Genomic DNA, 25034 nt, shown 5'->3' with positions numbered 1-25034 from the left:
CCCCCCCCCCCCGGCGCCCAACCGCTTTATTTGTTCTTTCGTGCAGCTCGTAGAAAACAGCTCAGGAGAAGAATGCATCGTCATCGCTGTAGTCACTGAGAGCTGAGTGAATGATCAGCCCACCGTCTCCTGCGCACGCCTCCTGGCTTGCCAGTTTCAACGGCGATCCAGACACCAGCGTGTACCGCGAGTCACCGGCTTCCTGCGCCGCCGCCGACACGTCATCGCAGCACCTGCCACACATTCGGTACGCGACCCAAGCCACGAAGCCCACCGCACCGAGGTACACCAGCAGGGCCATCATGTGCCATGTGAACACGCTGGCTGCGAGCATCATGTCCATGTGACTGTGAACGTCCCAGGGCGGAAGCCCCGAAAACGGGCTGTGTAGGATGAATCCCACCTGCCAGAACCACGTCGCCTGCAATAGGCAAAAGTAGGCGCGACCCAGGGACGCCAGCACGCTCCGGGGACGGCACATCTCGACTATGATGCAGGCCGCCTCAGCCGCCACGGTGTAGACCAGGAGCGTGTGGACCAGTACGTCCAGGTGGGGTCTACCGTGCAGATGGAAGTGAAACAGTAGTCCCTCTACAGAGACGGCGAGCAGCAGTGTCACGTAGTCCGTGTGCGACGGGAACGGGAAGCCGCAGTTAGTCATGACGTCGACGATACCGCTGAGAAGGTAGAAGAGGTACATGGAGACGTGCTGGGCGTTGCCCATCTCTGTGAAGTGGCCGTCCTTGAAGGCCGTTGCCACCTCTCCCGTGACGCCGATGGAACAGGTGACGATCTTGGCGATGCCCTCGAAGCAGATGCGCCTGGTCGCGCCTGGCATCTCGTACCAGGCGCGGCACGCGTACCGTCGCTTGTGTTTCCGGCTGCGGACGTAATTGCGCCAGGCGCCAAAAGCCCACCAAGTTCCCAGGATGAACAGGAAAGTGCCGGGCAGGGCGTGTCCCGCAAAGGTCCCCATGGTCCCGGCTGTCTGTGACAATCCTACTTCTCACTTGTCCTGCAATGAGAGATGCGGTAATAAGCGTGACGATTGAGATTGCAGATCAGTTCAGCGGTATCCCGCAAGGTGGCGCAAGGGTTAAGAAAGCGAAATTTACAACCACTCGTTTGTAGCAAGAAGCCATAAGGAAATCCATACGGATTTCACAGAAAGGAAGCTTGTTGCCGAAAAATTTGTCCTTGTCTGGGGATTGAACCCGGGATCAATGCCTTTCCTGGGTGGTCGCTCGACCAATTGAGCTAACCAGGAAGCTAGCAATTGGCGGCGCGATTGAGGGTGAATTCATGACAGCTTGAAGCACATGGACACATATTATTGCAAATCAGTTTCACGGAGTCCCACAAGGCGGCGGAAATGTTAAGAGAGGAATATTGACAACCACCCGGTTGTGAATGGTTGTCAGTATTCCTTTCTTAACCATTGAGTTATGGCTAAAAGCGGCTCGTGTCCTCTGTGCAAAAGATACCAACAAGGCTTGCAGGAAAAGGGGCTTGCAGAAAAGTGGGCTTGCAGGGGAGTAAGGGGCCGCACCGTCGAAGCTCAGCAGGGGTGTCCGGCCCCATTTGTTTGGTGACGATCAAAATCGGATCAATACATACACATACCCCAAACAAACATACCTAAATACAGTCTATGATGAGTGGCAGCTCCATGCAAATACCGTAAGGCCGGGATAGGCTAAAACTCCGCTCCATAAGGACACTCATTTTGTGGGCACGAGATAGAGCTTCAGTAAGCGACGAATTGTTTGAGCGCGACATGAGAGGTAGTGAATTTCGGCGAGTGTGAGTGGACGGACACAAAAAGCAGACAGCGCTGGTAAGAAAAGTCGGCGATGGTGAATAGTAACGTGAGTATGAACTGGCGTGAGTGGGTGAGAATTACACGTGCGAGAACACCGATGAGGTGAAAGTGAATAAAGACTGAGGGAAAACTTGACACGACGAACGCTCCGATTGCCGAGAAATGTACCTGCCAATATCAAGTTATCAAAGAATGAGAACACTTACCGAGTCGCAAGGCAAGCTCACACTCGGTGTGACTTCGAGACGAGTTTCGAAAGCTATTGAGGTGAAATAGGGAGTGGCCTGTCAAATATTTACGTTGGAGAAATATGGGCTTCTAGGCAGAACGTCTTGACGCAGGCGCGTTGATGATGATGATGATGTGCCTCTACACATGGCTCATACCCACACTGGGGGATTAGCCAAGAATTGTTTATATGAAGTTTTAAAGTTACAACTAATGTTTACACACAAAAGACGAGCAAACATATAAAAGAAAGCGTGCAATAATTATTTGTACATTGTCTCCTGCTTCTTCTCTTTCTCTCTGGTGCAACTGAATGCACGCGTATGTACAGTCCAATGCTAAGAAAATTATTTACCACAACCACCATGCTAATTGCCAGGGGAGTATAAACAAATCGCAAAGGCGCTTATACCCCACCCTGTCTCACTGCAAACGTCCTTCTTGACGAATGAAATACTGCAAGGGAAATGTCCACTGAAGGCAACGCACACAGAATGTTTGATGTCGCTAACGTATCGTGAGCTTCTTTCTTACCTGGATGCAGCGTTCTCCAAAGAAATATTTTAGAGGTGGACATTTTGATAGCAAGCCAGATGTGGGGCGGGGCGAGATATAGTGAAATTTCACTTCAATGAGCGTCAAGAGACCCCAGGAAAATGTTCAGCGAACTGGGAGCGCAGAAAAAGACACAAAGGACCAAAAGACACAAAATACACAATTACCAACTGGCCCACCTTTCGATCCCCCAGGAAAATGTTCGTTAAAGTGAAAGTTCGTTGAAGAGAAAGAGCTATGTTTCAACTTGTCATCAGGAGCTAAAGAAAACATCAGTTGTTGAAATGAAATTTGAAACCTTTTAATGGCAATGCTGCTTATTTCAATGTGAATTTCTGCTTATTCAGCATGTTTTCAAAAATTTAGTAATCTTTTGCTGGACTTGTGCACTTAGGACTGTAGTGGTCATGAACTGAGTCACTGTGTCCAAGCTCTCGTAAACCTTCTCCGGCACAACACACTGCTGGGCGGCGAAGGACTTCACTTTTTCCAAGTACATCAGTGCTTCTTTAGCTGAAATTCTTCGTCTTTTCTCTACAAGGATTGCTTCTTCCTCCTCCTCCTCTTCTTCCTGAGGGAGGATGCTCGCTACAACCTCGTCTGTAACACAGTGGCGCATGTCTCAGCGCGAGAGTCACCGGTGACATAGTCCTCAAAGCGTAAAGCGCTGTCTGTACCAAGTCTTTCATACATATTCTGATCAATATGACGTGAGAGGCATTGGATGGTGTCACAAAATATGTTCGTAGAACTGAAATTCGCTCTGCACTAATTCCATTAACTGAAACGCGCTAGCACTAAGTCCAATGGCGCTTCGGCGGGGGATTAAAAAAAAAGTTCCTGTAACTGACGTTCGTTCAAGTGGTATTTCACTGTATTAAGTTTAGGAATTTCAAACTTTCAAACTTCCTGTTTTCGACACAATCCACATTTCATTTCTCATTGCGCCTTGTGGAATCTGTGGCGCTCGTAGAAATTACGAAAGCAAGGGTGCTTGTGTTCTAGCGCTGGCGTTGGAGTTCTCTATCTTTGAAAACTACAAGTCCACCCATGGCCTCCGAGCTGATGGGAGAAACACGCCGCGCGCCCGCCATCTCGGAGGCCATGCTCCGCCTGTTCAGACTCATTTTTACATGACCAGGTGGCGGGAGGCACGGCTCGCTGGCGGCGTTGCACGCGCATGGTCGCTATTTATCGGTTACTCAGGCGCGCAGTTCGAAGGGCTCAATCGGAGCAGTGGGCGGTCTATCGAAAGAAAGCGGTGGGCGGTGAAGCGGAGTGGTGGGCGGCATTTCCACCGCCGCCCACCATAGAGGAAATCCTGCTTGGACGTGTATACCCAAATGTTCTTGTATCGTAAAAACAGGTTATCTTGCATGCTTACACGAAATCATTCAATGTGGTACTTCCATTATATTGTATATTTGTGTGTACGCGTACGTTAATCTCACCAATGAGATTATCCGGTTACTGCTTCACCCGAACACACACAACATCCCGAAACCGATTGTGGCATTGTGGCTTTCGTTCTGTTTCTCACGCGGTTGGCAAGCGCTTACATAAAATATTCAGGTCTTATATTAAGTCAGATGCGTTGTGGGGATGACTTTCTCACGACATGACACGTATCCACAATGCGGATAGGCCAAGAATCAGCTAGACAGACACTCAATGAATATCTTGAAATATTGCATAGTGATGCTAGTGACGTTAGTGACGTTAATGATAGCCGTTGGGGAAGTGTAGCGTTACTTTCGTCACACGAAACAATCTTTGTCTCTTTGTTTTAGTAAATAAAAGCTTTTTTTTTTCTGATCGTATATGAAAAACAAGAGAAGCTATGCTACTTTAGAGCCGGCTCTCCAATCAATGTGGTAGTAATACTGAAAAGACTCACAATAAGAACAAAACAAGAAAGAATAAAATAATGAGAAAAGAAAAAAAATTACCAGAAGCACCATCTACACATAAGATCTCCAGCGTATAAAGAATACCTCTAAAGGCAGAGTGCAATCCATACAGGGTCGTCACACCAATAACCGCAGATATAGAGTCCGTACAGATAGTTACCATGCACTTATAACATGACTGTGAGATATGTGCATTAACAACACAGTATTAAGAGAAGCAATAATGTCGATTACAAGCAGCTCATAAAACTTATGTTCATTAAAAAATCACAAAAAACGGTCACTGCGCGTCTTTGAGTGCCAGGACTTGAAGCAGTTGGCTGGGCTAGTTGGAATGCCGAATTTTTTATGCATTTCGAGCGCTTAAGCGAAAGAGGAAAAAATTCAGACACGGAAAGAAAAAGGGACAATAAGAACTATGGTGTGGTAAGAACAGGGTGTGGCCACGGTCCAGGCACATAGCTGAAGCTGTTTTTATATAGCAGCATACATGACGAGACTGTCGTTTCCATTCCATACGTTCACGCATATAATTGCTCTTTAGCATGAAGAGGTGATAACTAAAACAAGAATTTTGTTTCATTTTTAACCCGTATCAGTGGGTGTAATACATGAATTGAAATATGATAACTTCCGTGAGCTGCCTTCGGATCTTCTTAGGTTAGTACACATGCTCATTCCAAACGGGCAACACACTCTGGTGATTCAACGTCTACGGTGTCATGTCTCAACTGAAGGTTGTGGGTTCGAGTCCCGGCCAGTGCCGCCTCCCGTCTAAGCTAGCTCATTGACCCCATGCTACTGAATCCCCTTCAGAGGCGGTGTACAAGTGTAAACATCCAATATAAAGGCATGTCACGCACCATGTGTTACTTTAACCAGCTTAAGTCGCGATGTGCACATTTGTACAGGCGTCCCGAAGAGGCAGCTAGCGCTCATTTAACTTAACTGTGCTGCAGGTTGCTGCAGAGAATTACTTTCCTGAAGACACTACCATGTTCTAAGAGCTGTTCGACGTGCCGCGTTTCGGTAGGCATGCCAAAATATTCTTTTTCGTTCGAAATATATATAAGAAAACAATTAATTGTGCGTTCTTTTTGAGCTTAAGATTTTGTTCACTTTGTGCAAAATTCTAATATCACTGAATGCAGAATAAAAAGATAAATATTAGGTAATTAAGATTAATTGCGGAAACATACTCCGCAAATATATTACCTCGGATTTTTGAAATATAAAGTAGAGTGACTTGGAATGATGTCGTATAAATTTCACACATTCGCGAACAGTCTATCATAACAAGCGCCTGAAGGGGATTTATCCTCATCAGAGTTGTAATAAGCTCAGTGGCACTGAATGTTTGCCCAACCATAATTTGTCCTGGCTACTGCAAAACTTAGGCTGAAGTGTTAAGCTACGTGAGGGCGGCGAACAATGAAATGAGAAAGCTACGAACGCACAACTTACTTTCAAGACGCTTACAGCATTAGCTGCACTGCTTTCCTTCTGAACAACCCTGGCCATGTGCCAGCAGAAAGTTGAAGCTCGATGACCTACTTTTGTGGAGCAAGTACTTGCTCTCTAAAATGACAGGGATTCCAGAGCTATTTACGACAGTGAAACCGTGATCGAAAAAAAAGCACATACAAATGCATTGTTTGTTTTGCTCGAACGTGGAAGTGTGGTAGAACGTTCAATCGAAGTTAAATAAAAAAAAACAGAAAGCTGTGAAGGTTCAGCATTAGAAGAAGTGGGTATGAGCCATGTGTTTGGAGGCCACAAAAAAAAAAAAAAACAAATCCAGTCTTTTAACAAAGGTCAGCGGAGAAATTTTTCCGCTTCATGCAAGCAAGTGACTGTACAGAAAGAAGCAAAGAAGCTTGACTGACAGCAGTGCTGTAGAGTGTGACAGCTGGAAACAAAGTATGCGGGTACTGATTGTCTCGTCCACAATTTGCACCTGTACTGCGGTATGTTAATTTAGTTTTGACAGACATACCGTGAATTTTCGGTGACAGAAAGGCCGATCACTGCAGGCCAGCTGCACTTTGAAAAAAAAATGTAGGTCGCAGTATTGTCACAAACACACTCGTCATGGGCTGACAGTGCGTCGAGGTCAGGGTTTCCGTCAGAGCGTAGGCTCCGGTTTTATGCCGAACAGAGCTTGACGGACATGCCATAGCTGAATCAAAATTTGGCATGAGACTTAGAGAATCGCTGGCTTCTACACTGTTCAATCTACAAGAGACATGAAGACAAACCTGTTGAAAGGTGGTGCAGGCTTATAGTGTGAAGTTTTACAGCGAAAGCCTGTTATAAGAATAAAAGAGCAGCAGATTTTGGTGGCTAGGTTATCCGCTGCCGCCGGTGTCTATAACCATTACCGCGCTCAATGAGAAAAAAAAAAATAGCGTAGCTTGCGCTGGAGACGCATTATTAGAGACATCGGAGCTGATGGGCGCAGCAATAAATAAAGAGATAAAAACAGAGGTGTACACCTTGTGATTACGTAGTAAAAGATTGTGGCGCTTGCTACGAATGAGGTGTTTTTTCACAGCTCTGTCCGCGGTACAGATTTGTAAAAGATTCTTGGTGTTGTGCGCATCGTGATGGCGCAGTGTGGCATGCCTATGTATTGGCTTCGTGAACTGACAAAATACAGTTGGTAGTCTGCGGCCTTTCCTGCCTCCCTCCTTTATCCCTGCCGGTTGCGCAACAAGTCGAGTTTACTGATGGGCGCCTAGGTAGTCTTGGCTTTTGCTGCTTTGCTAAGTTTTGCGAACTTTATCTTTCTTTCTTCCTTTAATTCTTTCTCCTTCTCTCTCTCTCTCTCTATTTCTTCCTCTTTCTCTATATTTGCTTTCTTGCTCTCTCTTTATTTCTCGCTCACCCTCTATTTTTCCTTTATATATTTAATCATCATCAGCTGCAAAAGCATCAACAAAGCAAGCGGCTGCGTAGGTTCGCGTGTTGCCTTACGGGCGCGTAGTGGGTCCTTCGCTGATTCGCAAAAGGAAGAATTATAGCGTAGCGGGCACTTAACAACTGTACTTGCAGTGGGCATTCTAGCATAGTGTGCAACGGCGAATGTTACGGGCACAGTCGCTCATTTCCTTACGGTACGGATGGGGCATGTACCGAGAACCGAAGCGAGGCTAGCAATTGAGAGGGCGATGCTTAAGGGGCCCGATCCCGCTATCGCTCTCTACTCTTGAAGGCGAAGCTCAAGTGTCCTTCTAATTTTTTAGTTCTGTTTCTATTCCGTATCCTCAAATAGCTCTTTATACCACTGTTTGAAGAAACACGCCTGGTAGGAAGAAGCAGGGAAACGTTAGCACGTGAAGTGCTTGAAGCGCATCACATACAGAAGAATGGGGATGGTTGTGTCAGTGCTCCATCGGTCTCAAGTTGTGATTACGGTACAAGGGAAGACACGGAACAAAGAGACCAACGAATACGAGCGCTGTCTGAATTTGAAATGGAATACCAACTAGCCCGTATTCAGACCTTGCTCCTTCGGTCTATCTATACAAGAGTGAAGGCTTATGTTTAGATAACACTGTGCGATAGTTTTTTTTTTTATACGTAGTGTTGTGTGACGTATGCTGGATGTATGGATGCTGTTAGCGTCCCCTTTATAACGGGGCGGGGACATGTGTGCCACCAGGCTCGACAAAAAAAAAAAAACGAAAACAAGAAAAAGCTTTTTTTTTAACGTTGGCGTAATGCCTTGTCTACTACGAATAAATCAATCTTAATACAGAGAGAAAACAAATTCACAGCCCAGTTCTCTGCCCCTTACGGCAGACTGTCCTTACTTTTCCCACTATTTCTATTTGTCCTTTCTCTCTAGTTTTCTGCCGCCAATACTCTATAGCCGTCGCTTACTTATTCTATCGCGGCGTGTTCAGTTTTACATTGTTGTACCTAAAAGCCAAGGCGTCGTGTCGGCTCCTGCACAAACGTACACCTGAGTGGATATCTCTACATTCAATCAGAACATGCTCCGTCGTTTCCCCATCTTCCCCGCGCATGTGCATTGTTCTTCTTCTTTACTGTCACGAGAATGCGAAAACGCCCCGAAGCATTTATATGCCGAACTATTGAAACTCCATCGGAATATCTCCAGTGTGACCTATTCCAAAAGGAATGGAAGATGATTGCCAGGTGATTGTTGTGGCGTGTAGTATACACGTGTACCTGGCGGCGATAGTAAACTTATGCTTTCGCATAATTGTATTTCGCGTGGTCGTCTAAAGGGCGGTCCTATTCTTTCAAAACTAATTTCACTGCCTTTTTTCTATTCTGTTTCGTAATCGAAAAAGGTTATTCGATTATTCCGTACATTTCTCAACCTTCTTCGGCGTAATTGAGTCCGTTTTACCGTGCCCATCATCCTGACGTCAGAGCTTTTCCTTCTTTTTCGAGGTTTTTGGTCGCCACATGATTTACAGGCAAAATGGGGCCCTAAAATTTCCGACCACTTAAGGGCTAACGTCGAATTTCGAGTAAAAATAATACTGAATAGAATCAGGCTATGCCAGCCAAGAGCCCGTATCGCGTAACTCTACTCCGTTCTCAGGCAGCATTTCATTATAAGGTATTTTCAGGTAAGCGAAAGAAAGCATGCTTGAAACGTTGAGTTTAGCGGCGGCGCCTTAATGGGGTGAAGCCGTGGCGCGGGTTGTAGAATAATCAGCTGAAACTTAGCTCACGCTACGTATATCCTGGTATAGCCGAGCTAAGCCGCTACAATTTTTTTATGCGCGTATACCCTTTTCATATTTATTATACGGCAACTGAAGACAGATTCTTTATAATTTATATATATGAGGGTGTGTGGATTCACAATTACATCAATAGTAATGAAAGAATCTCAACGAAATCACAATTCTGTCTTACTTGTTTAGGATAATTCATATTTGCGTAAAGGTTCTTGCGTGACATCGGCAAGTACTGCATGGTGTAGGCGTATGCATTGTGTAGAGCTTCGATACCGGTGAAGCCTTATGTTAAATGAAGAATGGCGTTTTGTTAACGAGGCTGCGCAGCTGCTTCAAAAAAGTGAATGCCCCCCCCCCCCCCCCTCTGATATGCAATGCGGCTGGGTGAAAGAATCCAGGTGGTCGAAATTTGCGGAGCCCTCCACTACGGCGTCTCTCACGATCATATCGTAGTTTTGGCACGTTAAACCCCAGGAATTATTCTTAGCTGGGTGAAAGAAAGAAAGAAAGAAAGAAAGAAAGAAAGAAAAGAAAGAAAGAAAGAAAGAAAGAAAGAAAGAAAGAAAGAAAGAAAGAAAGAAAGAAAGAAAGAAAGAAAGAAAGAAAGAAAGAAAGAAAGAAAGAAAGAAGAAAGAAAGAAAGAAAGAAGAAAGAAAGAAGAAAGAAAGAAAGAAAGAAAGAAAGAAAGAAAGAAAGAAAGAAAGAAAGAAAGAAAGAAAGAAAGAAAGAAAGAAATTGTGAGGCTCTTTGCATTCTCTACAGGTGGGTTCTGATTGACGCTGCAAGAATAAATACAACCTGCGCCTCCAGAACTGCGGCGCGCCTGTCATTCATCTGTGCAAGAAAGGCCCAGACAACACACTACATCCCAGGGACTTCCCAAAAAAGTCCAAACGTCCCACATCCCAACAAGGTGGTTTTTAGGATGTCCTTTAGACATGTGCATAGGGATCATTCCTAAAACATCCCTTGTAGGATCTGATTGGGACTTCAAGTTAGCGGTGAAATAAGCTACCGTGTTGAAAATTGGCGATCCTAAACAATCGGAAACAGCAACTCCGCCGGAGTGCATGATTGGCGCGCGTGCACATTTGCATATCTACATGCACATGAAAAACAATATATCCGCGTTTTTTGTGAAAGTGTTCGTTTGTTTTTTTTTGTTTCTTTCTAAATGTCGCGCCGTTATGAGGACGAGGGGTCGATTGCTGTCTGCGTGAGCAAGTGTTGCACTTAGTAAAGGCGGTACGACGCACGTACTCGCGCCACTGTGCTCACGTACGCCGTGCTTTTCGTGAAAGATCAGAGAACGGCCAGAACGGCGGCCGCACCCGCACCGCACGAGCGGTGGTGTGGTGGTGTCGTATTTATAAAAACACCGATATATTAACTTTAGAAGAATTGAATGAAATATTCTTATTTTATTGTTTTCTTTCTTAGGTTTAATACGCAATTGTTCTTTAATTGCGCTTACTGCGAGCCAACACCTGCTCAAATAGTGGAGGATTTGCTGCGAGCACTGCGCAGACATTGCCATCGCCATCATGGCGCCCGGCGTGTTTGGAGTTCGGATAGATCAGACTCTTCGTTGGCCTCGTTTTTAGGTGTTTGATCCGTGACGTTTCGTCGAAAAATCACAAGCGCGCATGCCGTAGGTGTTTGCCTGGTTGCAAGATCTTGCCGATTTCAACGTTTTTCCACCTCTTCGGTAAGTACTTGACATGCCTGGATTACTGCGATCAGCACGTTCTTAGCACTTCCTTCTTTGGCTCCCCACCGCGCGCAGGTTGGCGTACGCTGAACTGTACCCACGCAGCAAGAATGGCACGTGGGAGTAAGTTTTATTTGTGACGCGATTTGGTTTATCTTCCGCAGAAACTGTTAAGCTCACAATGCTGATATGTTGTTGTTGTCGGCCACGTGTGTAGATTGACACCGCGATCGTGGAACACATGGCTGATCTGCCTCGAATAACTGCAAGCCGGCGCGTGCGTAGTGCCGTGGAGAACGATCAGAAGTCCCTGGACGACAAAGCAAAAAACTTCAAAGGTTTGTTGTACATGTTTTCCACGGCAACTGACATAATCGTAAAAAAAAAATTTGAATGGTCAAATGCATGGGTCAAGTTTAACCATTTGTAGTGGGCTGTGGACATGAATTAAGCATTGCTGCACACAAGACTGGCTTGCCCTCAGTTTATGCCCAGTACCAAATTTTTTGCTCTCATTATGACACCATTTGTAAGAAAAGCCAGAACTTATGTTCAAAACAGCGCATATTCATGCTATTCTTTTATTCAGTTGCATGTGTGAGTCCTGTAGCTGGCCATCAGTTAGCCGGTTATCAGAAGAAAAGGGCACAGCCCAGTTTTGTACTGGTATATACCGTATCGTTTGTGATCATGATCATGATTTTTGCCTTACTGAAACAAGAAACTGAAAAATGTATGTTGATGTTTCTGCTACATCTCTATGAAGCAGCAGAACCTGTTGCTCAGTCACTTGGTGCATATTAGCAACTGGCACCTTGTCTGGCTTCCCTATACCTCCGCCTTTTTTCAGTGCATGTTGTTTTCATCCTTTACCAGCAGTCAAGTAGTTTCACACAACCGAAATGACCAACTAGCCCACTCTATTTGTCAAGTAGGTTTTACTTCCAAACGAATGTAGCACATTTGTGATATGCACTGTTGCTCAATATTCTTTTTGCATGTGCTAGCTGTGTACACACATTACATGATCTTTTTTCTTTTTTTCAGCTGCTTTTAGTAGTGGTGCCCCTGGTGTGCACCTTTACCCCAAATGTCTGCACCTTTGCCTACCGGTAATGACATAGAAAGTGCTCAGCTTCCTGGACATAGGCACGCAGGTTACGAGACGGAAAACGTGCAGCTTAGACTTAATGCTTGTAAATGCGAAAGTCGTAACCGACATAATTAGAGTAAGCTAAAAGGAGAAATTTCTGCTTATGAGCAAGTAATTATGAAGCAGGTTTTACTCCTCTTAAACTAGCAGACATGCAACAACACAGTTGTGCTATGTTTGTTTTGTGCGCCATTTTCATGCATATTTGTGCTTGCAGTGGATATGCATATACATGAAGGATTTGTTTTTGTTTTCCTCAGCTGCCTCTGCGAACCCCGCTGCTGGACAACAGCTGGGAGGCTCTGTGTTTAAACGCGTGCACCTTGGACGTCATGCTCGTAAATACCAATTCCTTTGTCATTCCTGGCATGAATTTCGTTGGTAAAGCAATAAGTAAAATTGTGCATTGTTGTTTACAAGCACTTCAGTATGAACCAGGCTTAAAGGAGAAGGGACCGACAACTGGCCAGAACTTGTGATTAGATCCTGTCAGAAATGAAAATACCGCGCTATATGCCGACATATTCCAGCATCCTTTTCGCGCTGTGAGTAGGATTTATATCTCTAAATTGTGTTTAAAAGTAACAAAAAAAAGGTATGTTGTGCAACCTATCGCAAGAACCTTGAAGCTAGATTGCGGAGTTGATCACTTTGCTGTACAAAGTCACGTAGTCTGATACCGCCATGTGTGCCATTATTCGTCCTAAAAATATTAGTATGTATATTACTATCCATCCCCGCTCTATTCTGTGCTGCTTATGAGGTAAAAGGAGTTGCATGGTGACAAGAAACGGTGCTGCAGCATGTCTTGTCACGTGTGTATACGACTTCATATCCGTCGCAGATAGAAAAATTCGAATTACAAATGTTTCACGGCATTTTCCACATCACCATTCCTTGATTATACACTCTGACTGGTAAGCTTTCTGTCGCGCTAAAGAAAATAGGTACCATAAAAGTTGGTTGTCAGTCCCTTTAACCTCTTAACACACATACAGGACAAAATAGGCATTCTATATCCCCATTGTGCACCATCTTTGTGCGTTTGTGTGTGCAGTATGGACATGCACATTAAGGCTTTGTTTTTGTTCTGAGCTGCCTCTGCGAGCCCTGCTGTTGGATGCCAGCTGGAATGCTCTGCGTTTGAAAGCGTGCACCCCAGATGTCATGCTCATAAATACAGAGTTCTCATGATTCTAGTGTTGACAAAGCAATAAGTAAAAGCAGGCACTTGTGCATCTGGAATGAGGTTTAACCCTGTCTCAGGAGACATAAGACAATATAGTCATGCTATGTTCCTGTTGTTCACCATTTTCATGCGTGTTGTGTGCAGTACGTATACATACATGCAGGCTTTGTTTTTGTTGTCCTCAGCTGCCTCTGCAAGCCCTTTTGCTGGATGCCGTGGAAGGCCCTCCACTCGAAAGTGTGCACCTTAGACTACACGCTCATCAATACCAAGTTCTTTGTCCTTCTCGGCATGATTGTAGTGCCATATAATAGTGAGGCAATAAAATCATTTTTGCTGGTCACTTGATGTTCCATGCATGTTGCTTGGTTTCTGAACACTTGACTTGGTTTTAAGTTATCTAGTTATCTATGTGAAAAAAAGTGGGTTGGTTGGACGAGGAATATGCTTTCCTGGAGAGGCAACTGGCTCTCTCAGGTAGGGGGTGGTCGAGCGCGATGAAACAAGTTAACATGTCATGGGAGTAGATGTCCCAACCTTTTGAAATAATCCTGCAGTAAAAAGTGGCCACATGTCCCAATAACATCCCACATGCATGCAGTTTTGGGACATCCCAAAAAGATCTTTTTTTGTATCACTTGGGATGTTTTTCCACCTTGTGTGGGACGTCTTTTGGATGTCCCGAACTCCCAAAAGGGATGTCATTTGGATGTCCCTAGGATGCCTTTGCGTTGTCTGGGGGGGTGCTAGGTGGTTTCCGTTCTAACCCTAAGTACATTTTTTCGCTGCTTATCTTAAAGACCACGTAAATTATGAATTAAGAGTTCTTCGTCTCTTGTTCAAATGTTACGTTTGGCTGAGCAGTGCAGTCGGAATCTTTGCAGAAATTTTCCAGGAATTTCAAGTTTTTCGGTCGAAGACCAGCGACACGAACATAAAAAGCGTCATCTTCATGCCTGTATAGGCAAGTCAACATCACTCAATGCACGAGAGGTGCATGACGTCACGTGGATATCCAGTTGCCATTTGATTGGGAATTTATGCAAATTATCTCTGGGCGGGACAGCGACCGCTATGGATGGAGCTTGCACTTATTATTAGGTTGTAGCTGACTATAGATAGAATTTTGAAGCTGGATCCGCCGGGGTTGTTTATTGGCTAAGGTGTTCAGCTGCTCATTTCGAGGATGCGGGGTCGATTCCTGGCCACGGCGGGTGCATTTCGAGGGTGAAAGAATGGAAGAACATTCGTAATCGACATGTAACTACGTCGTGTGCTCCGCCGTATCGTTACAGGTGATGAGCAGGCGGTTCATACTTGTGCACGTGTTGCGCTCCCACGCAAAGTTTGCGTTGAAGTCATAGATAGCATGAAGATCACTTCGCTCGCAGCAGCGGCAATGTTTCCATAAAGGAGTGAGCTGCCAGCCTTCGTATCGTTCCAATTTGTAGCGATCACATTCATTGCTTCGCCCTTGCGATGAAATTGACTTTGTTTGTATTCCATTGTCAAATTATGATAAACGAATTTGTTTATTTACTTATGAGTATTATAAGAACCGACAAACGTACTCAGGTACAGTATAGGAACTATTAATTGAGAATTTCTGTTAACAATAAACAGTGCAACACATAAAAAAGTGTTGTTCTACCAAATGCTTCGCAAAGTGGTGCTTGTGAGAATAATTATGATCGTGGTGTTGTATAGGCATTGGAAAAAATATTGCTACTAATATATGCATCCCAACCCAAATGGCGCGGTGGCTCACGTCATCAAGCTTGCTGCGTTAGCGAACACTTCATTGAATAGTACTTACGATAATGATTGCGACCTTGGTGTTGTGGTGGTGTTGATATAATTATTTCCTAAATGAATTGTTGCGGTTTCAAATTACGCCTTATTCGTGGTGCTATTTTACAAATGCCCCTCTAAATAGTGCCTATGAAAATGTTTATGATCATGATGTGACTATGGCATAACTGATGATATAAGCATCCCTTTAAAAACGATGCGATGGGTAATGTCATCAAGCTTGCTATCTCAATAACACTTCTCTAAATAGTCCTTATTAACTATTTGTATCGGGGCGCAGAAGTAGTGTTGCTGATGATATAAGCATCTCTTACGTGAAACGTTACAGTTTTACGTGCTATCAATGGTGTCAATTAGAAAACGTTCTACGAAATTGTTAATAATGCTTATAATACTGCGTTCCTTGCTTCCTTGATAAGCATTCCTTGATCAGTTGTAAGTGCCAACCTGTCCCGGCGTGTTCTCTCTCTGTGGTTTGTGTTTCCCGCTGGATTTTTATCCAATTCGACATGTACTAACTAGCCCAGTCCATCTTATGATACTACCTATGATCGTTGTTTGGTAAGGGTGCAGTTCATGATACGAGCATGGTCCATCTAAAACGTCTGTGTAGAAAACATAGTTGAGCTTGCAATTTCAGCAGACGCTCCCAAAATATTTGCCAGGTTGTTCGCTGTGTCAATACGCACCTTGTCAAGTGCCGCCATAATCACCTCTGGGCTGTTGCAAATATGCGTGACCCCCCCCCCCCCCCCCCAAAAAAAAAAAAAAAAATTCACTGCCGTGGATGTGACGTCAGCTTCTGTACACCTGTGCAATAGGCCGAAATGGACGTGATCCTTGTCTCCGCTGAAAAGGTCTATACCTTGCACCTTGCGTACCGAGTTTCGTTCGTCGTGATCATAGATGGCGTATCAGTTTCGGGTGTGGCGCAAAGGCTAAAGAGTGGCCAGAGAAACATCTCAAGGTTCTTCACGCCGTTCTTACCTGAGAAACGTAGCCACCCTTTCAGCCAATCACGGCTCAGCTGGCGCTCGTAAGCATGTCTTCGGTGCCCGTAGTGCAGTGCAAGACACTCGCTCACAGGGAATAAGGAGCAACGTAGACCACTCCCGGCACCAAAACACCGCTGCCTCCTTTTTCGATGTGGCTATGCGACGTTCCAGCCAGCTCTGCTCATCACACAGTACGCATCAACACAGCTCAAAACGGCCCCGAGGCCACGCTGTGTATCCCCCCTACCCCCCTCCGCCCTCGCCTTCCTCCATGTGTAGTACCTGTGCGAAACTCCTGGGCGTCCCGATATCCGCACCTGTTGCAGCAGCCCGGGGACGTATAGACAGAGAAAAACGTGCACATGACACAATTGTACGCCGCTCACGCAGCTGTGTGTATAAAGAGAAACCGCGCGTCGGCGGCTAGAGTGAGCGAAACATGCGCAGGAAGTCGTACTCGTGCACCGGTACAATGCACGTTACACGCACGAGGTCCTATGACATGCCACGTATCCTATACGCACTATACGCAATACCTTTCTCGGTGTGTACGGGCACGCATACGATCAGCTTGTTTGCGTATGCCCTTCCAGCAGGCGTGGCCATAATGCTCTCTGGTATGTCCTGAAGGCGTGCGAGCATCCCTTCATCAAACCACGACAGAAACTGCAGAACTTCTTCCTTGTACCCAATCGCAACAGTCCTGAGAGGGGGTGCTGTCACCTACCAATGAAACAGGGTATTAGACCCACAATGCTGGAAAGGCAGCGCTATAACGAATACAAAATGAACGAGAAGACAGGGAATTTTCCAATAAAAGCCAGTTGGGAATAGAGCGTGTCCTGTATTCTTCTCGTTAATTTTGTATTCGTTCTAGCGCTGACTTTCTATCAGTATGAACCCAAACCAACTTGCCCACCTATTTGTTATTCTGCAGTGTGTTAGGGCTTCTATGACTTACTTGGTGCGAGGACTTGATAGTGTGTGTGAGCTAGAAAAAGAAACGATGCCGCGTATGACACGCTCGTTAGCGCTGAAGGAATGCGACGCGCCGAGCAAGCGGCAAATGGTCCGTACGAGGAAACGTATTCGTATATGATGCGAGTTGAAGCGTTTGCGGTTGAAAGCGTTTTCATAGCTAGCTCCGAGAAAATGTATAGCGTATTGTGGGAGCCGAGCCGCGCTTGCTGCCACTCATTTGAAACGACGGGTGTATGCAAGGCCACGGCGTAGGTTTATGGGATAGGAAAAAAAATTCGGCAGATCTCACGCACTGTGGGAATCGATGTAATGCGAAGCAGCCAGCAAAGAGCTGCATACATCGCCCTGTTTGTCTTTGAGCCAAATGAAATCATTGATGCCGTGGCATCTAGTTCACCATATATCGCACGTTTCCATGCACGCATGCATGCACAATCTGGTATATATACCATGCTAATGAAACCTATTTTCTGGTATATACAATGCATGACCTGTCATTTAGGTTCATCACCCACTCGTGTCATGCCATACCAATTTTAGTATATATCCAGTTAGCAAAACGGCCGGAAGCGCGCCATGACGGTGTCATGTAAATCATACCGTACATCACATGCATAACATGATTCACATGTTAGGACCTGTCATTTATGTTCATCATACAATCACATAGCGCAATACCAATTTTGGTTTATATCAAACGAGCGACACGGCCGCGAGTGCACCATGAGTGTGGCATGTAAATCATGCCAAACATGACATGCATGACATGGCTTTTATGTTACCACCTGTCACTTATGTTCGTCATACAGTAACGTCGCGCAATACCAATTTTGGTGTATATCATGCAACCGAAACGGCCATGACTGCGCCATGATGAGCGTGGCATGTAAATCATGTCGTACATGTCATGCATATCATGATTTTCATGTTACCACCTCTCGCTTACGTTCGTCATACAGTCGCGTCGCTCAATACGAATTTTGGTGTATATCAAGCTAGCGGAACGTCCGCCAGTGCACCATGAGCGAGGAATGTAAATCATGACATACATGACATGCATGTCATGGTTTTCATGTTACCACCTGTTATTAATGTTCTTCATACAATCACATCGCGCAATACCGATTTTGATGTATATTAATCTATCGAAACGGCCACGAGTGCGCCATGAGCGTGGCACGTAAATCATGTCGTACATGACATGCATATCATGATTTTCATGTTCCCACGTGTCAGTTATGTTCGTCATACAGAAATGTCTCGTCATACCAGGTATCGTATATATCCATTCATTTAAACCGCCGCGAGTGCCCCAATACCACCATGTGATGTAAATCATGCTGCACATGACATGCGTGTCATGATTTCTATTTTAGGACCCGTCATTATGTTCGTCATGAACTCTTGTCACGCCATTCCAATTTAGGTATATATGAAATTAATGGCACGGCCGCAAGAGCCCCAAGGCCATGTAATGTCAATCATGCTGTTCGTGACATGCATGTCGTGATTTTCAAGTTATGACCTGTTATTTATGTTCGTAATGCGGTCATGTTATGCCATACCAAATTTGGTATACATACGATTAACGAAACGGCCAGGAGAGCACAAAATCGTAGGCGGCTAGATAGATAGATAGATAGATAGATAGATAGATAGATAGATAGATAGATAGATAGATAGATAGATAGATAGATAGATAGATAGATAGATAGATAGATAGATAGATAGATAGATAGATAGATAGATAGATAGATAGATAGATAGATAGATAGATAGATAGATAGATAGATAGATAGATAGATAGATAGATAGATAGATAGATAGATAGATAGATAGATAGATAGATAGATAGATAGATAGATAGATAGATAGATAGATAGATAGATAGATAGATAGATAGATAGATAGATAGATAGATAGATAGATAGATAGATAGATAGATAGATAGATAGATAGATAGATAGATAGATAGATAGATAGATAGATACGCTGAAAGTCGCAGAAGTTCGCTAAGAAATGCTTCGCATTTGAAAACGCTGCAATCGGACTTGCGGTCTGTGTAAACGACATGACGTCTAGTGAACGGGCCCATTGTAGACAAAGCTGATCATAATCAGTACAGACCATAATAAGCTGTATTACAGCCATCCGAGAGTAATTAAACAAAACATATCGTTTAGCTGTCAAGGTTATTGGCAGTGAAGTAGTCTTCTCATTTCTTATAGACCAAAATCGTCGCAAGTAGGGGGACGGGCGGGTGTTGCGGGTGAGGTAGTGGTCAGGTGAATCTTTTGGGCGGGCCGACATGCGTAAGTCAAATTACTAGGTAAGTCGGCTACAGACCTCAAGGAGCGAATGCGCTTTCTTGCAGTCTTACTGACAGCTCTGTTTTTATCCGTTTCAATTTGCTGCTACTCATCTCCATTGGAGAATTCGGTAATTTTGAAGTTGCAGTAAGGAGATTGTCATTAGAAAGAGACATTTTTATCTCTTTTTGTAACATCATTGCGGTTATAGCTGGCAGTTATCCAGTATATACAGCAGCACTAGGTGACGCCTGTGGTGTTCCTGTCACTGACACTCTTCAAGTGGCGCAGAAAGCCAAATGAAGCTCTTAAAACATCTTTGCCTCAGACTAAAGGGCCTCCGATTAGTTTATCTATAGGGTTTCATTCTATTCCATAGTTGGTGTTCAGTAGTTCGTGCTAGCTGGTGTTAATTCCACAATTGCTCGCCCTTTTTCATTGCGCCGTTTATTGGAGATGGCGCCTTCATTGTTACCGGCTACTCATCTCCAGATGAAAAAATACACGATAGAGCCAGTCACCTCATATTTTTGCTCAGTGCACAATTAAATGAAGTGCCTATTCCTACTTATTGTTTTGAGCTCTCGCTACGCCACTAATCCCACTCTTCTCGTTCTGTCACCTGACACTGCGCCATTCCTTCAGTCACCACAACTGCTTTGTCAGTACACAAGTAAATCAAGTAAATCAAGTACTACTCCATGCACACCAGTAAATCAAGTTCCTAGTCCTACTTTTTCCTTTTGCGCCCTCTTCACACCACTAATCCCACTCTTCTCCTTCTGTCATCTGACACTGTGGCATTTCTTTGCATACCGCGCAGGACTGCCATCAACGACAACGTCGGCTCCCTCGAGGCTGTCCAGCGAGACTTCAACAAGCAGGCGCCTGAAGTCGCCGCCGACTACACCGAGGCCGAAGTGAGGAACTGGCTCAAGTCCGCGTCGACCTGCTACTCGTACTCCATGCGTGAGAACCCCCAGGAGGTCGCGGATCACATGATCTCGGCCGTGAGAGAGACGGACCCGAAGACCTGCTACCCGGCCACTGGACCTCTCGAGTACGCGTTGCTGTGCATTCTCAGGACTTTGCCCGATGAAGCGGCATTCGCAAACTCATAATTTTTCTGTGTTGAGCCTCGTTTTTTAAGGCGAATGCCTTAGATGCCTCATGAAAAGTGAAAATTGACTGCTATTGTTTCCTGCCTGCCCTGCTTTCCGCGACTTCGGTCTTCGTGCTGACGTGTGAGCGTTAAATAAATTGTTGTCCGTTGTTCTGTGATGACTAATTCAGCAAGCCCAACACGCACAATGTGTGCTGCGACAGTGATGGCGCGTACTGAAACGACTACTTCCTTCAGGTCAGTGGCGTAGCCAGGGGATGGCACACCAGGCCGGTGCCTTCCCCCAACACCCCCCCCTGATTTTTTTCACCATGGCATACAGCGCACAAAATTACACACGACCACATCTGCCTGCCCGGCCCCCACTTCAAAAAAGGGAGTGCCCCCCTCCCCCCTCCCCCCTCCCCCCTCCTTCCATTCCTGCCTGCGCCCCTGCTTCAGGTTTAAGGAAATATGCCTCAATGTTTACGCTTAGAAGGATTGATTGTTGGGCGAGTTGGTAATTCATGATGAAAGCAAATAGCGCGAAAAAACGTAAGACAAGACGAAGAAGGCTACAGAAGGCTGTGCTGTAGCCTTCTTCGTCTTGTCTTACGTTTTTTCGCGCTATTTGCTTTCATCATAATGTTTACGCGTTAGACCTTTTCATTCGCCCGCTGAAAAAAAACGTCGTGGCATAGGAAAGAGCACTGCATTGGCACTGTTTACATTAAAAAGAAATTGCACACAAGATTAGTTCGTATCATTCACTTTGTCATTACGCGCATGCTGCTATATTGCATGACACCGCGTTTTCGAATCCGCATGATGACCCCAAACGCGATGTTATTGTATGATACACTATGAAACTTTATAGAAGTACTGAGTACGCCATGACTATCACAACTGAAGAACGAAGTTGATTTCTTGGCAGCTCTCGTCTGATTCTTGGATGATGTATGCGTCACATGCATACGTCACATTTTCTTTAAAACATATTCATTGAGTGTAATGTCGTCGCTCCTACCGTTTTTGTGAGTCTCTTGTCGTCCATGTTTGTTCGTGCTCCAGAATTTCTTTGAGAATATTGATCTATTTACGGACGAAATATTTAGCATATTGGCTCTGGAAGTCTTGTATTTTACGAATTTTCAAGGTTTAGTCGCATTTTGATTCATTCAATTTTAGGATCATTTTCAAACAAAACGATATATAGCCTTTGGAAGTTTCTATTTTTCAATTTTTCAATCTTTCGTCGCGTTTGGATGAAAGAGGATTTTAGGACAATTTTCAGACTAAATGACAAGCCTAATTTTGTATTTTTTGGAAAACTTGTATTTTTCGATTTTTCGAAGTTTCGTCAAATTTTCGTCAACTATGCTTTGGTTGTATTATTCAGCAAAAAGGCAAGACTATAGTTTTAGCAGATCTAGATGTTTTCGACTTCGCGTTGTTTCGTTCGACTTAGATGAGGGGTATTTTTGAATACAGTGTTAGGATTACCTTTTGCTCAATACTGTTTCTGTGATTTGTTTTATCGAAGTGAAACCACATTTCCGAAAATTACACAATACAAGATTTATGGAGGGTATAGTCTTAACTCTTCGTCGATAATGAAACCAATTTTTTTTTGAATGGCACTTCTAACGTGGCTTGGGCACATGCCAGTCAGTTCTAGAATGCCGACCCGAACTGTCTTCACACCGGAAGTCAATTAAGGCCTTAGTGGACTTCTTGCGTGCCAGTGGCCTACTGAGTAGGCTATAGTACTCCCGCTCTACCTCCTTCCTTTTATTCATCCTGCCTTTTATTCTTCATTTTATTAATTTATGTCGTTTTTTTTCATCGCGAGTCTGCTTTTCTCCCCGCTATTCTTTCCATCTTTCTTTCCCTTTCCCCCTCCCCTTAGGGCAGGGTAGCAAACCGGATGCTAGAATTTTGGTTCACCTCCCTGCCTTTCTCTCGTTTTATTGTCTCTCTCTTTCTTGAGCACACGTAACTACAATTAAGCTTATGATCAAGTGTCGTAGTGGCGTAGTGGTTATGGTGCTTGACTGCTGGGTTTGAATCCTGGCCGCGGCGGGCGCAATTAGATGGGGGCATAATGGTACAGGCAAATGGGCTTAGTTTAAGTGCACGTTAAGGAACCCCGGGTCATCCAAATTTCTGGAGCCCTGCACTACAGCGTCTCTCATAGTCATACTGTGGTTTTCGGACGTAAAACCGGAAACATTAATTTTATGATTATGGGCTGCAATAATTCACAGATCAACTTGTAAGCGTTGTTAGCTGTAACGATCTAGTAGCCGAGGGTTTTCGATTCCAGAGCCGAAGGCTACTGGAAACCTATTTCATTGAAAAACGAGCCAACTCTAAAAAAATCAAGACAGCAGGAGGAGGAGGAGGACGGAAACATAAAGGAGAAGGCAGGGAGGTTAACCGGAAAAAGTTCCGGTTCACTACCCTGCCTTGGCAGATTAGGGAAGGGCAATAGAAAGATGCGGGAGAGGAGGGAAGATAAGGAGAAGAAAGAAAGGGAAAAAAACATTGAATTCATTGCAGCATGCGGGACCGCACCACAAGTCGGAGGCGTTCGCACAGTCCTGTCGGCCCCAAAAAGCACAAGGGTGCCTTCACTACCTTTTTGGACCGACGACAGATGAGAACGGTGTTCTAGTCGCACCTGCACGGATAGTGACCGATCGTCCCGTCGTCGCAGTGCATTGGAAAGTATTTCTCTCTCCGGGGCAATTCGACGACAAGGGCACAGCGACCGGTCGATGTTTTCTTCGGTGCCGCAAGCATTGCGTGTCGCACTGTCGGTCATTAGCGTTAACGTTGTACATGGCTTCGTAAAGGCAAGTACCAATCAAATACTTCTTGCGCAAAATTTCTTGCATAAAGGACGAAACAGACACGGACAGGCGCAACAGTGTCTGTTTTGCGCCTGTCGGAGTGTCTTTCGTCCTTTGTCCAAGAAATTTTGCCCAAGAAGTAGTTGATCATGGAGTGCCAACTATAGCACGAACCCACACCTTGGTAATCCCAACCAAAGGCGATACAGAAGCGAAGCTTCGCGTCGATGAAGGCCAGATGGAGGTCGGGGTTGCAGTGAAGGGTTCAGATGATGCAGTCTGGTATACCTTACGTTTCACGCGCTCCACTCCGTGCTGTGAAGTCGAGTCCTGGTGCGGCCACGCGAAAGAAAGAATGGTCACGTATTGTGAGATTGTCATGCATCACCGTAGGGCAAGATTGAAGTACCCACCCCCTGACAAGTCGCTAAATAAGCAACAATCGACAGCATGGCGATTATTACAGACACGGACATTCCCTACACCCACGCTGTACAGTCGCATATACCCGGACGTTTACACACCACAATGCAAACCTTGCGGGGTGGCTCGCGCCAACCTCGACCACATTATCCGGGCATGTCCCGCAGCGACACACACCATCAAACACTGCACGAACCCTAAACTTCAGATAACCACGCCCGAGCAGTGGGAGGCTATGCTGCTCAGCGCGTGCCCGGATGACCAACTCTGGGCAGTCCGGCTGGCTGAAGACACCGCCAAGACCCAAGGTCTGGCCGCCGCCTGAGGAAGGGGGACTCCGGTAGGGCTAGTCTCCCGGCCTCCGCCTCCCTTGACCCCAGTAAGGACAAAAATAAAGTTGTCTCCCTCTCTCTCTGTGAGGCTGCGGGCCAGTTGTCGAATCTGCCTTGGAGCGTCTATCCTCGAAAGCGGAAGTGAGCGATGTGTGCTTCTAGATGTGATGCGCGAGCGGCGTTATCTGTGGAATCATTGCAACTGATTGCACTTAGAAACATTGAATTTCTCCATTTTTTGAAGTTCCATTACATTTCGATAAAATAAACTTTGGGGGCCTTTTTGGCTAAAAATATTGCATTTTTCGATGTCTCAAAGTTGTCTTGCTTTTACATCAAATAAATGTTGGATACCTTTTTGACCAAGCAGGGAAGACAGTAGCTTTTCGACAGAAAATGAATTTTTCGAATTTTTATGCCTCCTCGAATTTTCATGAGATCTAGTTGTCCAGCATTTTCTATGAAAACAGTAAGCCTTTGGAAACGTCGAATTTTTTGAAGCTTCTTCGCATTTTCATTAAATCAATTTTTTCGAGTATTTTTGACAAAAGAGTAATTCAATAGCCTTTGGAAATCTGGATTTTTTCGATCTTTTGCAGTTTTCACGCATTTTCATCGAATTTATTTTTTGAACATCTCTGACGAAAACGGTAAGCCTACAGCTTTTAGAGAACTCGGATATTTCGTTTGTTTTTTTTTTTTCAAGTTTTCTCGCAATTTCATCAAATCGATTTTTCGAGCGTTTTGCAAGTTTCTAGAGGCTTAGTGTTTTCGTCGGTTTTTCGATATTTCGAAGATTCATCCGAACTGTAAAAAAAGGAATTCCGGGTAATTGCCAACAGAATGGTCGGTTTTTCAATTACATGAAAATGATAACCCCCTATAGCCTTACTTTTTCCTTTAAAATTGCACCTAAACATTGCTTGTGAAGTGATG

General features: G+C 44.9%; 1 protein-coding gene across 1 annotated transcript; it reads right to left on the bottom strand.

Annotated features, from left to right (window-relative positions):
• Positions 1 to 41: 41 nt before the first annotated feature.
• LOC119401750 (transmembrane protein 45B) lies at positions 42 to 16296 on the bottom strand. The gene is made up of 2 exons (XM_037668709.2): positions 16089 to 16296; positions 42 to 1015 (listed from the first exon to the last, which is right to left on the bottom strand). Exon 2 carries the CDS (start codon positions 974 to 976, stop codon positions 62 to 64), a length of 915 nt encoding a protein of 304 aa, XP_037524637.1. The 5' UTR covers positions 977 to 1015; positions 16089 to 16296; the 3' UTR covers positions 42 to 61.
• Between the last annotated feature and the right edge of the window lie 8738 nt (positions 16297 to 25034).

Source organism: Rhipicephalus sanguineus, chromosome 8 (genome assembly GCF_013339695.2).
Source record: "Rhipicephalus sanguineus isolate Rsan-2018 chromosome 8, BIME_Rsan_1.4, whole genome shotgun sequence".
NCBI lineage: Eukaryota > Metazoa > Arthropoda > Arachnida > Ixodida > Ixodidae > Rhipicephalus > Rhipicephalus sanguineus.
The sequence above is the reverse complement of the archived record's forward strand: the minus strand, read 5'-3'. Positions and strand labels throughout refer to the sequence as shown.